The following is a 14,764-nucleotide window of genomic DNA, read 5'->3' as shown; positions in this document are numbered from 1 at the left end:
GGGACCAGTCACTCAGGCCCTGATGACAGAATGTCACTGAAGGAGGAACTGGGACCCTCCCTTCCAGAAGAGAGAGAAAGGGCCTAGGGAGCAAGTGGGAACTTGGACTAAGATAGATAGTGAGCCTCCTGTCGCTAGAGGTATGCAAGTGTGCAAGAGGTATGCAAATGCCTCAAAGGCCAGACCTCAGAACAGGGATGTGCGGAGCAGAACCCCATAGGCAATAAAGAACCCTGGCAGGTGCAGCTTCCCCTAAACAACCTTGTCTGGGAGGACCGGCCTCAGTGGCCCCCGACCCCCACCCCTACCCCCACAGGCCCAGGAAATAACAAAGACAACTCCCCAGCACCACCTGTGCGAAGCCCCAGGCAGCACAGACACCATCCCAGTTAGGCCTCATCACCGCCACCAACAAGCAGTGAGGGAGTGAACTTCCCCAGATGAAGAGGCCTGGGCACCGACAGGACCAGGTGCCCCTCGGGGCCCCTGGAAGTCCCGGAGTCAGCCTGCGCCCACAGCTGGAGTATGAACCAGAGACAGCTGCTGGGGGCCGTGGCCGGACCCAGACCCGGGACTGGCCCCTGCAGAGTCTGACCAGGCTTCCTGCAGCTCCTCCCCACCTCTGGCCCCCAGGAGTGTGGGGAGAGCACAGCAGGGGTCAGCAGGGCAGTGGGGACGGTGGGAACCAGTTCTTAAAGTGGCAGAACCTCGGGGTCACCTGCTCAGCACCCCTGCGGGGCAGGAACCAGCCACCCCGCATGGACTCCCCCGCTCCAGGGTCCTGCTTCCAGGGGCTGGCAGTGAGCACGGAGCTGCCGTTCCCGGAGGAGGAGATGTGGCCCGGTGGCCAGGACCTGCCAGGTGTCCCCTGGATGAGCGCAGGGCTGGGCTCACTCTCCCCTCCTGGGGGGGTGCAGGACACTCGGAGGGTCCCTGGGACACCCTTTCCTGCTGGTGCCGTGTGTGCCCTACGTTCACAGGCACACTGGCGGTGTATGGGGGGGGGTGCTCAGTGTCCCTGGAGCCTTCACTCTGCCCCCGTGGGGATGTCAGGCAGCCCCTTCCCCCCCAGCTGCAGCACGGATAGTGCGGTTCAGCGGCTGGGAGCCCAGCCACAGGGTCCCCGTGCCAGCACCCCTACTTACTACCTGCAGGACTCCAAGCAAGCTACTTTTCCTCCCTGTGATTCGGTCTTCTGGATGGTAAAATGGGACAATAATAGATTCTACCTGATGGGTTGCTGGCAGTTTCAAGAGTTAACATAAACTCAAAGAGCCTAGCGCAATTCACAGCTCTCAGGGAGCAGCCGTGGGGCCGTGGGATGTTATCAAAATCTCGAGCGGCAGGCAGAACGTTCCCAAGCACAGAGAGGCAGGACCCGGGGTACATCCCTGAGTGCCCGTCTCACACCCGTGCTTGGAGATAACAACCTGGAGACCAAACCCGCGTACGACAGATGCTCAGCGCCAGCCCGGCACTGCCTGGAGTAGGTGACCTCCCTACTGGACCCTGGACCCTGGCACTGGCCTTAGAGGACGCCAGGTGTCAGGGCCGGCAGACTCCTGCCCACACAGGATGGGATTCAAAGCAGCGCCCCAACCTGCTGGCCAGGCAGTCTTGAGACTGGTCTGCCTCTGCCCCACGGACCTCGCCAGGGGCAGGGGGGACCACGTCCATCCCCTCTGGGGCCCTGCGGGAGACTGGCCCCCTCTGGCCAAGCGTCTGAGGGGTGGGCACACCCAGACTGCCCAGCCCTGAGACCCGCCTCCTGCCCGATGCTCCTCCCGGCCAGGCGGGAACCCTGGATGGACAGAACACAGGCATGCTCGGCCCTCCCTTGGTGCCCAGGACACGGCCACCCCTCCCCACCCTACGCCCCACAGATGACGGCCGGAGCAGGGGCACCACTCACCGTCCAGGTGGCCGACTTGGCCGTGCTGGACTGCTGGAAGGTCACCTCGAAGTGGTGGGGGCCAGGGTAGTCGGCGTTGGAGGGGATGACGGGCGCCGGCGACATAGTGTCGAAGGTGGAGCTGGGCTGCGCGTAGGGTGAGTGGGTGGGCACGCTGGCGGCGTGCTCCGGGGTGTAGGGGCTGGCTGGGGCCGCGCGGCTGCTCATCTGGTCCATGGTGCTGCTCAGCAAATTGAACTGGGACTAGTGGGAAGGGGAGGAGGGAAGGGGGAGACACACAGTCAGGCTGGAGAGTGGAAGCCGGAGTCCCAGTCCGGGAGGTGTCCTGTTACAGGAGCCTTAAAGGGCCAGCGGCTCAGTCATCCCAAATATTTCCTCGGCCCCCCCCCCACCTGACAGGTCACTACTTGTGTTGGGATAAACTGACATATTCACCTCGCCCTGCTCTCTCCATCACCCTCCCGGGTGCCCGGGTGTCAGGGGCTCCACAAAGCACACCTGGGCGGGGAGCTGCCTGTGGGGGTGGCTCCCAGCCCCGGACACCTTCTCAGCTGGGCTGCTCTCTCCAGGGGCAGCGCCTACACCAGACATCCTCACCTCTACCCGCCACACCCCCTCTCCCCACAGCTGCAGCTCGAAGTGGGGAGACCCCGCGCCTGGGAGCCGGGCAGTGGGGGAGACAGGGCCAGGGCAGAGGGCGGCCCCTGCATGCAGGAGGGCACACCCCAGGCTCTGATGCAGGAAATGCCTGAGAGGCCCCCTGGGGAACAGATGTGGCCTGAGGTCCAGCTGTGCAGGTGGCCGGGCAGGGTTGGAGGCTGAAGGACACTGGCTGAGCCAATAGCCCCATTCAAATGCCCTCTGTATGTGGGGCTGCCCCGTCCACCCCACACCTGAAAGACCTCGACCCCTGCAGTCCCCACTGCTCCCCTGCCTGCGGCTTCTGCCTGGTCCACGGCCTCCGCCCATCCCGGGGCACTGGCAGCCCAGCCCCCTCCCCCGGGCCACACACGGAAGGAAGAGGAACTCCTAGCCTCGCGGTGTGGGCATATCCCCCGGGTCACCCTCTGTGGGATCCTGAGAGGGACGCATCAGCCGCTGCCAGGAGCTTAAGGGAGGCCCTGTCAGGGAGAGAGGGGGCGCCGGTCCACGCTCCACTGCCTGGAACCCAGCACAGATCAGACCCCACAGGAAGGCTGGCAGCGAAGACCCCCTTCCCAAACTGGAGGCTCCAAGCAGGAGGGTAACACAGTAGCTGACAGGGGCCAGACCTGCTCTAACCGCAAACGCTTCAATAGCTCCTTCTCTGAGCCAGCGGGGCTCCGAGGAGCAATTAATTCATCATCACGACCTGAAGTGGGTGCTACTGTCCCCGGCTTGCAGATGAGGAGACTGAGGCATGGAGCAGGCAGGACCTGCCTGGGCTGATGCCGTGGCCCCAACAGAAGACACAGGAGACCAGCCTGAGAACCCCGGGGACGGTGAGCTGAGAGGCCTCCGTCTGCGGGCAGGGGGCCTGGAGCCCCCATAGCAGGGTAGGGGGGTGGAGGCAGACCCGACAGCGGGGCCCTTGCGCCCTGCCCTCTGTCTCTGCCTCCACGTTCCTTGGAAGAGCACCCCGCACACATCCCGGGGGCCACCCCGTGCTCAGCCCCCTCTCCGCATCCCAGTCTTTCTTCCATCAGGAGGGTTGCGCGGCCCCTCCAGCTCATAACCCACCCCCCAGAGTGTCCACGTCTCTGAGCCCCAAGCCCCCTCCCGGCCTGCAGAGGGAGAGCCCCTCCTGAGGTCTGCCCAGCCCGGATGCAGGGAGCACAGCTCAGGTGACAGGTGACAGGCGACTGGTTCTTATCAGAGCCACTGCCCGCCCCCCTCCACGCAGTGCCTCTCAGAGGCCAGGCAGGTGCTTTCCTTGGATGACCCAGCCAACTGCCACCCAGCGCGGATCAGCCCAGCAGACCCGTGCCCTCCCCCTCAGGGACAGCCAGCCTGGGCGAGGCTGCCGGGCACGGGCTCAAGGCGCTGGCAGAAACTGCCATTGGACAGATCTCCGGAACAGGCCTCTTGCTTTTCTATTGGCACCTCCAGGGTCATTCCCCCAACCCTGTGAACCTGGTGCCCCCACCACCCTCCCACCCCACCCCACCCCACCCTACCTTCCTAACCCCTGTGCCTCCACCTACAGAATCAGGGGTCCGGCCCACTGCCCACCTCGTAGGCAGGTCAGCAAACTGGAGTCCGTGCGCTGGACCATCACCCCTCCGCACTTAGAAAGAAAAGAACGTCTGCTGCTACAGTCCGGAGGGAACGCGGAGACACGTCACCGACAGCTCCGCCACGCAGCTCACACACTGCACGGCTCCCTCAGCGTGAAAGTCCCGGGAAGGCAAACCCACGGGGACAGGCGCGGACGGTGGCAGCCCGGGCTGGGCGGGGCTGCAGGGTGCTAGCTAAGGGGGGTAGGGTTCCCTTCTGAGGTCATGAAAATGTTCTAAAGTGGACTGTGGTGACAGGAACACATATCTGTTAATATACATAAAAAACACCAAACTGTCCATCCACCCATCCATCCATCCATCCTTTTGATTGACACTAAGTCCTTGGAATTGACACCCACAGCACAGCTCAGTTCACCTGGGCCACAATTCCTGTGCCTGCGTGGGGATGCATGGATGACCCATAGGACAAGTTCCATCCTTGTAGGGTCTTTAAGGAGGTGAGTTGTGTGACATGCAAATTATAACTCAATAAAGCCATTTAAAACAAAACAACCGAGGGACCCAGGGACCTGGTCCTCTCTCCTGGCCCAGGGCTGTTGATGCGGGTGGGGTGGGTTGGGGTGGGGAGGGACAGCCGACCGCTCCTGGAGGCCTGGGCTGGGGGCCCCAAGTGCTATCATACCCCCAGTGAGTGTCAGCACCCTGCTCTGGGAGTGCCCTGCTTCTGTGTCCCCCTTCTTATGTCTCCCCAGCTGGACTTCAGACCCTACAAGGATGGAACTTGTCCTATGGGTCATCCATGCATCCCCACGCAGGCACAGGAATTGTGGCCCAGGTGAACTGAGCTGTGCTGTGGGTGCCGATTCCAAGGACTTAGTGTCAATCAAAAGGATGGATGGATAGGTGGGTGGATGGGAAGATGGATGGGTGGGTGGAAGGATGGATGGAAGGATGGATGGATGGATGGATGGATGGATGGATGGATGGAAGGATGGATGGGTGGGTGGATGGATGGACGGACGGATGGTTGGATGGGTCGATGGATAGGTCGATGGGTGGATGGATGGACGGATGGAAGAATGGATGGATAGATGGGTGGGTGGATGGAAGGGTGGACGGATGGATGGGTGGACGGACGGAAGGATGAGTGGATGGATGGGTGGATTGAGCGGTAGGACAGCCCCTCCATATGGATGCCCAGGACTGAGGACAGGATGTGAGCCCACCCCTCCTTGACAGGAGGCCAAGAGACTGGTGGGTCCTGGGGGTAGGGGATGAAGCCTGCAATACCCCCACCCCAGAGATTTCCTCTCTTCCATGTAACCCCTCTGGAGGTGGGTCTTCCCTGTTGGCTACCAGACCAGGGTGGCCTGAGGACTGCTGGGAGCCTACCTGTCTGGCCTCAGACATGAGCTGAGCGAGGACAGCTCAGCCAGGATTTCAGGTCTGTCCCCCACCTCCATCCCCCACAGGAGGACGGCCAGGCCAGCGGGGCAAACAGCCCCTGCCTCCCTGCTCAGAAGCGGGAGGCAGTCCGACGACAGCGGTGTTCAGATTTCAACTTGTCCACATTCTTTACCGATCTGAGGCGAGTGCCGGGGAATTAGTCACTGAACCACAAGGAGCGGGGCTGATAGGATCTCCACACCCAGCAGCCACAAGGCGGGAGGGAGCCCGGGGGCTTCCTGGGGACCCGTGCACGAACTGCAGGTGCTGAAGCCACAGCCTTGTGGGACCCTGGTGGCCAGCGAGGTCCCGCATCCTCTCACGCCAGCCCTCCGAGGTGTCGGACTCAGTGGCCGCCTGAGGTCCAGGGTCCTGGGGAGCCCCCTCCTCCCCTCCCCGGGAGCCTGAGGACGGTGGCCCTGGGCTGGGCCCGGCTCGCTGGGGAGGATGCTGTCCGGGTGGCCCGTCGGGGCTGCTCCTTCTCCTGTCCTGCTCCCCCAGATGCCCCCCACACCCCGAGAGAGGCGGAGATGGCTGTCCCGCGGGTGTCCCTGCCGCAGTGGCGGCGGCAGCTCTGAGCACAGCTGGAAGCCCGCCGATTAGGAAGCACTGCATCCTCGCCCCAAAGGCCTTTTCTTCCCTGCCCGCGGGAGACTGTGCTTCCTCCCAGCTCAGTGGGCGGGAGGGCTGTGTTGGGGGCCCGCCCGCCTCAGACCCAGGCGCTAACAGCCAGGGAGCCCGGACCGAGGGGAAGCCAGACACAAGCCCGAGGTCCAACTTGGCCACACCGAAGCCAGCGGGGTGGGGGGTTCTCCAGAACCAGAGGCCCCGTCGGCAGCAGGGAGGAACTCGGGCAAAACCAGGACATTTTTGGTTTGTTTTGCTTTCAATAAGAACTCCCAGGAGAGCGGGCTGATCGGGACACGCCCGGCCCGCGGCAGCCCTCATGTGCCTACATGTGCGTGCAGGGCTCCTGGGCCCGACCCAAGGAGGGCCATGAGCGAGCGGGCAGGCGGGCGGGCGGCGGGCGCCAGCGGGTGGCCTCCCCTCCAGCCTCCGCGGAAGCGCGGGGCCTGCCTCGGAGGCCCCGATGCCTTGGGGTGCGGGCGGGAGCTCGGGGAGGGGTCAGGCGAGCACATCGCTCTCAGGTCCTCAGAGCGTCTGGCAAAGCTCAGCGAAGCCCTGGGAGCCTCTCCCACCAGGACCCGGCAGCCCCTCCAAGACAGCCCCGTCCATTTGCTGCACACACATGCATTCTGTTGCGCTCTGTCAGCTTGGAGAAGGATGCTGGGCAGGGCAGAGGGGTCAGAGCCGCCCTCCGGGTGCAGGTGCAGATGGTCTGCACGGTGAACCGGGTCTGCGTCCCAGCCTCTGCAGGGCAGCGGGCTTGCTCCCGGGGTCAGCGTTTCTTGGGCAGGAGGCCCGGGTGGCCTATCTTTGCTCAGCGTCGGGCGAGGGCACACCCTGACAGCCACGTCCAGGCGTGTGCTCGCACACAGGGCCCAGAACACACGCAGGCAAGTGGCTTACACCTCGGGCTGCGGCCACATGTCTCTGGAGAAAGGAGGCTGGGTAGGGGTGGGGGTTGAGGGGGCCCAGTCCCCTGGATGGACATCTCGCCTTGCTCCGGAAGGGAGCTGGCCTCTGCCAGATTCTGGAGTCCTAGGAAAAGGAAGATGCTCCCCGAGGAGCAGTGGGGAGAGGTCTGAAGGGGGCTGCCCTGGGGTAGGGTCTGGTTGCAGCTCCCTCCTCCCCTCCCCTTCCCGTCCTAGCCGCATCAAGTCCCCAGCCCCCGCCCCCATCTGCTGGGGGCCTTCCTGGGCACAGGTTAGCACCAGATTGGATGCTCAGAAACTCTGGGTTAAATGAATCAGACCCTAGAACTCACAAGAAGACCCCACAAGTCACACAGGCCTACTGCTCTGGGCGCACTTTGGGGCCCAAGACAGCTCCAGCCCACGGCAACCCCTCCAGAAGACCCCAGTGAGAATGGCCACGTTGCACTGACTAGCGTCCCTGCCAGCGCCCCGGGGGCCAGGCCACCTCCCTCCAGGGCACTCCCCAAGGGGGTGTCCCCCCACGTCCTACCCTGCCCCCCACCTACCGATCGCCCTCCTAAGCAGCCGGTGGAACTGCACGAGCTGGGCTCTTCCACCAGCTCCACGGCGTCGGTCTTTTCCTTGTGAGCTGGGCTTGGGGGTTTTACAAGTATCCCATTTTGTGTATTTATTTAGAATTTGCGAACCATCTCGAATGATTTTGGGGGACGTACATGGAAAATACACTTACAAAGTCTGTGTCCCCACTCCCTCCTAATCTCGTGCCTCTTCGCGTCCGCCACCACCGTTAGCAAGGCTCCAGGCCGCTAACATCAGACACCGGGAGCACAGGCGGACTGCGACCACAGGCACGGCAGTTGGGGGACACAGCACAGATTTACATTTAGGTACCACAACCAGTGGAAGAGTTTTTTTTAAGTGAACGTGATAACAGAAAATCTTGCCGGTAAAACTTAGAACCACTCTGGTTACGTTCCCAAAGGTTCACGGTTTCAGGCTGCCTCAGCGGTCGGTCAAGGGGACACCAGGCTGAGCAGGTGCAGCTGGAGAGCCCTGGGCTCAAACATGGATTCAGGAAGCATCTGTTTGTCCCAGCCACAGGGACACAAAGATTCAAAAGACCGGACTGCCGCTCCTTTGGGCAGTGAAGACAGCTCCCAGGGAGCCCCAGTTTCCAGCCTCCTTCAGACCCTGCAGGTCTGTACCATGGGGCCTTTGCTCATGCTGTGCCTCCCACCCCCAGCGCCATCCATCTCCACTAACTGTATGGCCTCTCAAGGCTCACCTCCTCCCTGAAGCCTCCCAGGCTCTCTCCACCTGTCCAGCTTCTCCAGGTAGAGTAAGGACTCGATGACTCACACCCTTGTGGGTTTGCATCTGTGCCCACCATTTACCAAGAGCTTCTGTGAGGGCCCAGGAGTTAATACACTGAAACCTGAGAGTGGTGCCCAGCACACAGTGCGCAGAGAAGTGTCTGCCATTGTTCCTACTGGCTCCCTCTCCCCCTACCTGCCCCAGGTGGGCATAGGTCCTGTGGCCACAGTCCTGGGAGCTACACATGGATGGCCGTTGTGGAAACACACCACTTCCGATTCCACCTTTTACAAGCCACAGGAAGGCCAGCTCACACATCCTGCATTCTTCCACATTTCTGCCAGAAATGGAGGTTTCATGCTTTTAAGGTTTTTATTGTTCTTTCAGGGTCTGGTCAGGAGAAGATGGTCACACAGGGCACCTTCCCAAGGCCCTGAAGGCCAGTCTCTGGGAGGTTGGACCTTTTCTGGCAGCTTGGACCCACATTCCCCTCCTCCCTCCCAGAGCCACTTCAGTTCAGCAGAGAACAATCCATTGGGTCACAGTGCACCCTTCCCTCCACACCCAGAATGGACCTGAAAGGACTCAGCAAGGACAGGAACGACCGGACAACTCAGAGAGCACAAGGGAGCCTGTCGGGTGGTGGTGGCAGGAGCTGGCAACTGGCATAAACAGGGACCCAGGACAAGACACGCAATGATAGGCTCCCCACCGCCCAGGGAGCAGGGACCCCTCCGCTGGGTCAAGACAAGGAAACTCCTTCACGGTGCAGAAGTGCTGAGACGGGAGGCTCCTGCTGAGCCAACCTCTCTCCACTAGAGCAGCGCGTCTCGTCCAGGAGCCTTCCTCCTATTTGAGTTCCTGCTTCTAGATTAAGAACCCGCTGAGCGTCCAGGACCTGCAGCTCACACAGGCAGCTGTCCAGCAGGCCAGCCCATGGTGCCCAAAGCATGTGCCCCGGAAGGCGTGAGTGCAGACCTTATCAGAGCCTTGAGGACAGCCACTGTGTGAGGCAAATCTGGGAGACAGAAGTGTCACGGAGGGCTTGCTGACCGGGAGCTCCTGTCCCCACCAGGCTGGCTGGCTGGGGAGTAGGGGGGAGGACCTGACACAGCTTTGGCTCTTTAAAATGCCCCTGCTTCTGGCAGAGGGGAGGCTGGAGGGGGACAGTTCCCTTCCAGACAGGCAGGGATGAAGTCCCACCCCGTAGGACAGCGACCTGGTCCTGTCTCCCGCCCGTCCCGGGGCAGCCCAATCCCACTGGCCCATCCCAGTGGCCTGGCCGCACGGCTTGTCCACTGCCCACTCTGTTCTCAAGAGGAGGCCCAGAGATCTGATGACAGTGGCCAAACGGCAGGACACCCTGCGTCAGCTGGGCCCAGGGGCACCTCGTCTGCCTGGGGGGACTGGGCTGGGGCTGCAATGCCGGACTCTAGGGAAACCAGGAGCGTCCCTGAGAGGCCCCTCCTGGGCTGCACCTGTGCCCTGCCCCTTCCAGGAGGGCACCGGCCTGGGGCGGGTGCGTTTTTGAAAAAGGAGGTCCTGGGAACAGCAGCATTTAAGGGCCCACCGGACTGGAAGGAACAAAGGCTCCGGTTTGTCTTTTTTCTTTATTTTTGGAGGAGTTGTCCTTTTTTAACTGGGGGGAGGGGGTGTCCCTTTTTCTCTGGCCCTAAGCCTCCAAAGCAACTGCTCACGCCTTTGTGAAACCCACAGCGAAGGCTTAGCCCCGTGCCCAGCATCTCAGCACTCGACCCCCCCCCCCCCCGCACTTCCCAGAGCTGAAGCGTGTGGGGCACGTGGCCGCCCTGCTCGGAGACAGCACGCTGGAGGCAGCTGGGCGGGGATCCCCTGCCCCAGGCTCTTCTCCCTTTGTGACCTCAGCTGAGCTCAGGAGGGTCGCAGGGGACCCTCAAGAACTCAGAAAGGACATCTTGCCTCTGAACTGGCATTTTCCGTGTCTTCCATCCTCTCCCCAAGACTCCTGACAGCGGGAAGTGAGGATGTTTTCAAAAACACCCAAGAAGCCCAAATGTGGCTGCAAGCACAGTCCGCCTGCGACCCTCCCAGTTGTGGGAGGCAGTAGGAGTTCCTCAGTCCTCCCTCCCTCCCCATTTCCCTGCCCCGCTTGCTTCCTCCCTCTCCCCTCCCCTCTCCCCTCCCCTCTCTCCTCCCCTCCCCCCTTCCCCCTCTCCAACCTCGCTGGGTCTAGCACCGCAGTCTGCCCAGGTGCCCTCAGGGTCCCGCGGGGACAGGGACGGGCTCTGCAGATGCCCTCCAAGGTCAGCCCCAGGCCTCCCCCAGCCCTGTTCTCCCCACCCCCTGCAACCTTTGACATCCTACCCATGCCCACCAGCTCACAAGGGGCTGCCTCTCCTCCCCCAGCCCCTTCCTCACGCCTTCAGCCCGATTCTGCCCCCAGGCCTCCTCCAGCAGCCTGGCCTGCAGCTAAGCCCAGCGGCAGGGCCACAGATCCCTCCTTTCCCGGGTGGGGCGAGCTCACGGTGGGAACCCACCGGGGAACCGGAGACTAGGGTCTCAGCTCCCACTTCACCACGGCCTGGCTGTGTGACCCAGGGCAGTGACCTCTCTGCGGAAAACAGTGTCCGCTGTGGTTTTTTCATGGGAGCAGAGTGTGGATCCAAACCGGAGGAGGCTGGGTGCAGGGGTCACCAGGTGGAGCCCCACGACACACTCCCCACGCTCTGCTGGGCCCTCCACTCAGAGGCCCCTCCCCACGCCCCGTCCCGCTCAGACGCTGTCCCCTGCAGTGAGGCCCCCAGCCCACCTCTCCCACTCCTGGTACCCAGCACCGCCTACCCCGGCCTCTGCCCTGCATGTTCCCACTCACTCTGCTGCCCACACCAGGGAGGAGTTCACAGTGGACAGACGCGTGCCTGTCACCCCGGGTTTGAGTCCCTGGGGTCTGATCTCTGAGGGCTCTGCCCGGGGAGGGTCAGCCAGGCACCCCCGTCCTCGGGTGCACTCTCGGCCTGACCCCCAGTGCCCCTGTGCTCCCCGGGGAATACCGACACCAGACTTTGAAAAAACAGAGTATGAAACTTCAAACTCCCTGATCTTTCCTCACAGGCATGTCTGGGCTTGGGCACAACCTCACCCAGAGGTAAGTGCCTGACATGCCGTCTGGGCTCCAGCTTGGAGGTAACCCATCCCACACGGAGCAAGACCTCCATCCCGCTGGTGTTTCCCACAGTATCTCCAGGAGTCTGTGATTAAACGGATGGAAATGCCAACAAGATTCGACTTGTGCTTGGGGGGGAAGTCTCCCTCTCCTCCTGAAAGTATGCACATACAGTCTCTTCTCTCACCGGGACCTTGCCCAATCCCCGCCAGAGCCACGTGGAACTTTCCACACCTCGCACCGGGGCAACGTGCCCCGAGCCGCCCTGGCTGCTGCAGGAGGCGTGTGTCTGCAGGACCCGAGGCCGGAGCAGCCCTGCCGCCAGCCTCCACCTGCAGATCGCGCTGCTGAGACAGGGAGGGCGAGGCCTGGACCCGAGAGCATCCGCAGGGCCCCGCAGGGGTCTTGGGGCTGTGCCCTCCCAGGCTCTGCAGAGCTGCCCGAGAACAGGCAGGTGACCCAGGGATGGGAAACGAGCCCAGTCCGGGCCCCACCTCCCAGGGTGCTGAGAGCCTGGAAGGAAGGTGGGGCGCTCTGGGACTGACCACGACCATGGACAGGGCAGGGCTCCTCAGGTGCAGCGGAGGTGCTGGCCGCCGCTTCCCTGAGCACCGCTGCCTGCAGCCCCAGAGCCTGGCCACCCTGTCACCAGGACATCCCTACCCATCCATCCCTCCGTCCATCTGTCTGTCCATCCTGCAGGTGCTACGCAGGCCCTGTCTGCACCAGACCTCCTGCAGGGCGCTGAGGCACCAAGGGGCCGTCAACAGGGTGGCCCCCTCCCCAGTGGGGGAGAATCAGTTGTGACCAGAGCAGTGATGGGGCAGGGAGGGTGTGGTAGGAAGGCCGAAGAGGGAAGAGAGAGCTGCCCAGAGCCTTGCGGGGCGTGCAGTCCAGGTGGAGGGGAGGGCCCCAGGGCCCCAGAGCCGAAGGAGCACCTGCATTAAGTTAACTCAGCTAGGCCCGCAGGCCGGCCCCAGCCCCCAACTCCAGCTCTGAGCCCGGGCCCAGCTCCCTGGCTGGGGAGGGCAGCTCAGCCCTTCAACACACGTCCATCTGGGGCTCCCTCCCACGTGCTGAGACACAGGAACAAAGACACAGCCCGTGCCCTCGGGAGCTTAACTCGCAGGAGGTGACAGCAAACCAACCAACCAACCATGGAGCAGGGAGCAAGGGCAGTGAGCGCACAGGGGCTCTGGGCTTCAAAACGGGCTGAAAACAAAGAAAAAAGACAAAAGCAGGCCGGCACCAGGGATGGAGGAGGGAGGGGCGGGGGAGGGGCAGGGATGCCGAGACCAGGGGATTCTCAAGGCCGGAGGTGAGAGATGCCACTGGCCGCAGGTTCTGGGCGGGGCCGAGGGGAGGTCCAGACCCAAACCAGGGGGCAGAGGGCCTGCGGGCAGAAGACCAGGCTGCAGGGCCAAGTGCAGGACACGGGGCAGAGGTGAAGCACCCTCCCCACGGGAGCCCGCGGGGACCGAGCCGAGCGGAGAAGGGACTGGGGCGTGTGGCAGAGCGCGGGGCCGGTGCGGTGGAGTCGGGAGGTCAAGCCAAGGGGACGGGCTCCTAATAAGCGGGGTGCTGGGCGTTGTAGGAAGGGGCTGGGGCGGCTCCGGCTGAGCGAAGGGAGGGTGTGTTTTCCCGCCAGCTGAGATGGGACAGGCACCGCGGTGGTGGCACGTGAAAGCTCCTGCGGGGACAGACTAGAACCTGGTGGAGGGCCAGGAGCCTGAGCGGGGTGGCCTGGCTGATGGGCTGACCTCTCTGTCCCCCTGAATCAGGCTCTGGTATCTCCTTCCCGACAACCAGTCCCTCCCACACCCCGAGAGCAGCACCGGTGGGGAGAGTGCGCCTTGTGGCTGCTGCCCCGGCCCCAGCCCCCACTCTCAGTCCAGCTCTGTCCTCTCCCAGCCACAGACACGCCTCCCGCCGGGGTCCACAGAGGCAGGATCCTCTTCCATCCTCGCTGCCCCCCACCCCGCTCTCAGCAGCACGCCCCCCACCAGCACACCCTTTCCTGGATTCCCAGGCCCTCTGGTCTCCTTGGCGGACTCCCCAGCGGTCACCTCCACCCACATTCTGGCACGCGGGACACCTGCCCCAAAGTGTCCAATTGGTGCTCCGGCCAACGTGGCCCAGACTCCGACCGCCCTCCCAACTGCGAGGCTCGGAACCCTGGACACTGTCCTCCACTCCTCTCCTGCCCTTATTCTGAAGGTCATCTCCGAACTTCCCCCTCATCTGACCGCCTCCCACCACCTCCCAGATGCTCCCAGCCTGACCTCAGCCCCACTAGACGTCCCCTCCTTCCCTCCCTCCCGTGGCTTCCGCAAGTCCCCCTCCCCCACCCCTCCCCCTCCCCATCTGGCTGCTCCCCTCCTCACCTGAGGAGCCTCTCGCACACAAGACCCTCACAGAAGAACGCTTACCTTTCACCCCGAATCCCCCTCTGCAGTTTCCCATTGGAATAAATGCTGACTCCCTTTCCCCGGTCACTCAGGTCCAAGCCTCAGCTCAGCAGCAGATCCCATCCAGAGCCCCAGTGCTCGCACCCCGCCCATTCCCACCTGGTCCCAGGCCTGCACCCTTCTCCATCCCAGCCTCCCGCCAGCTCCCGGCCTCGCCCTGCCCCCAGGTGGCCTGCTCTCAGCACTGCAGGACCGGCTGCTCCAGGAGCTCAGGAGGGACCCCGCCCTCCTCCCTCCCTGTGCCTCATATGCAGTAGGTGCTCAGCAAATATTTCCTGACACATGATTGGCTGCTCCCGCCTGGGGCCGCTCCTGCCCAGAGGCCACCCCTCATGTCTGTAGGAACGGGTGCAGCCCTGCTCCAGCACACAGCACACAGGGACAGTGGCAGGGGCCAGGCCCCGTCACCCGTGATCCAACCTGTGAGGACCCTGCAGCCCAGACGGACCTGGGCCGCCAGCACAGGCAGGCACGGGGGCGGGGGGAGCCAGGGGTGTCCGAACATGCCCTTCTCCTGTCTTGAGACTGTGAAGTCGATACTCAGCGAAACAGCGAGCCTGGGAGGAGCCTAGGTGGGGTCCCTGACACCCACCCAAAAGAGCAGAGGACAGGAAAAGTTGGACAGTCCGGGTGGTCCCAGCACTCATCCCTTCTGAGAAGGGTCCCCCGGGGCAGGCCCTCGGCTCCATCCTGCTCTGTGAGCA

At 63.2% G+C, this 14,764-nt stretch overlaps 1 protein-coding gene across 5 annotated transcripts in view; it reads right to left on the bottom strand.

The window, feature by feature from the left end:
* The window catches only part of TP73 (tumor protein p73), a 64,988-nt gene that overhangs the window by 17,886 nt on the left and 32,338 nt on the right, over positions 1–14,764 (bottom strand). For 4 of the 5 annotated variants that reach the window (XR_004325295.1, XM_032495013.1, XM_032495012.1 and 1 more), the window contains exon 4: positions 1,913–2,155. Coding sequence is in view for 4 of the 5 variants with exons in the window: in XM_032495013.1 (XP_032350904.1) it covers positions 1,913–2,155 (243 nt within the window). In the remaining variant the exon portion in view is untranslated. Of the gene's footprint in view, positions 1–1,912; positions 2,156–14,021; positions 14,142–14,764 lie in introns of those variants that run through there. The other variant, XM_032495015.1, reaches the window with a different exon arrangement.

Source organism: Camelus ferus, chromosome 13 (assembly GCF_009834535.1).
Source record: "Camelus ferus isolate YT-003-E chromosome 13, BCGSAC_Cfer_1.0, whole genome shotgun sequence".
In the NCBI taxonomy this organism is placed as follows: domain Eukaryota; kingdom Metazoa; phylum Chordata; class Mammalia; order Artiodactyla; family Camelidae; genus Camelus; species Camelus ferus.
The sequence above is the reverse complement of the archived record's forward strand: the minus strand, read 5'-3'. Positions and strand labels throughout refer to the sequence as shown.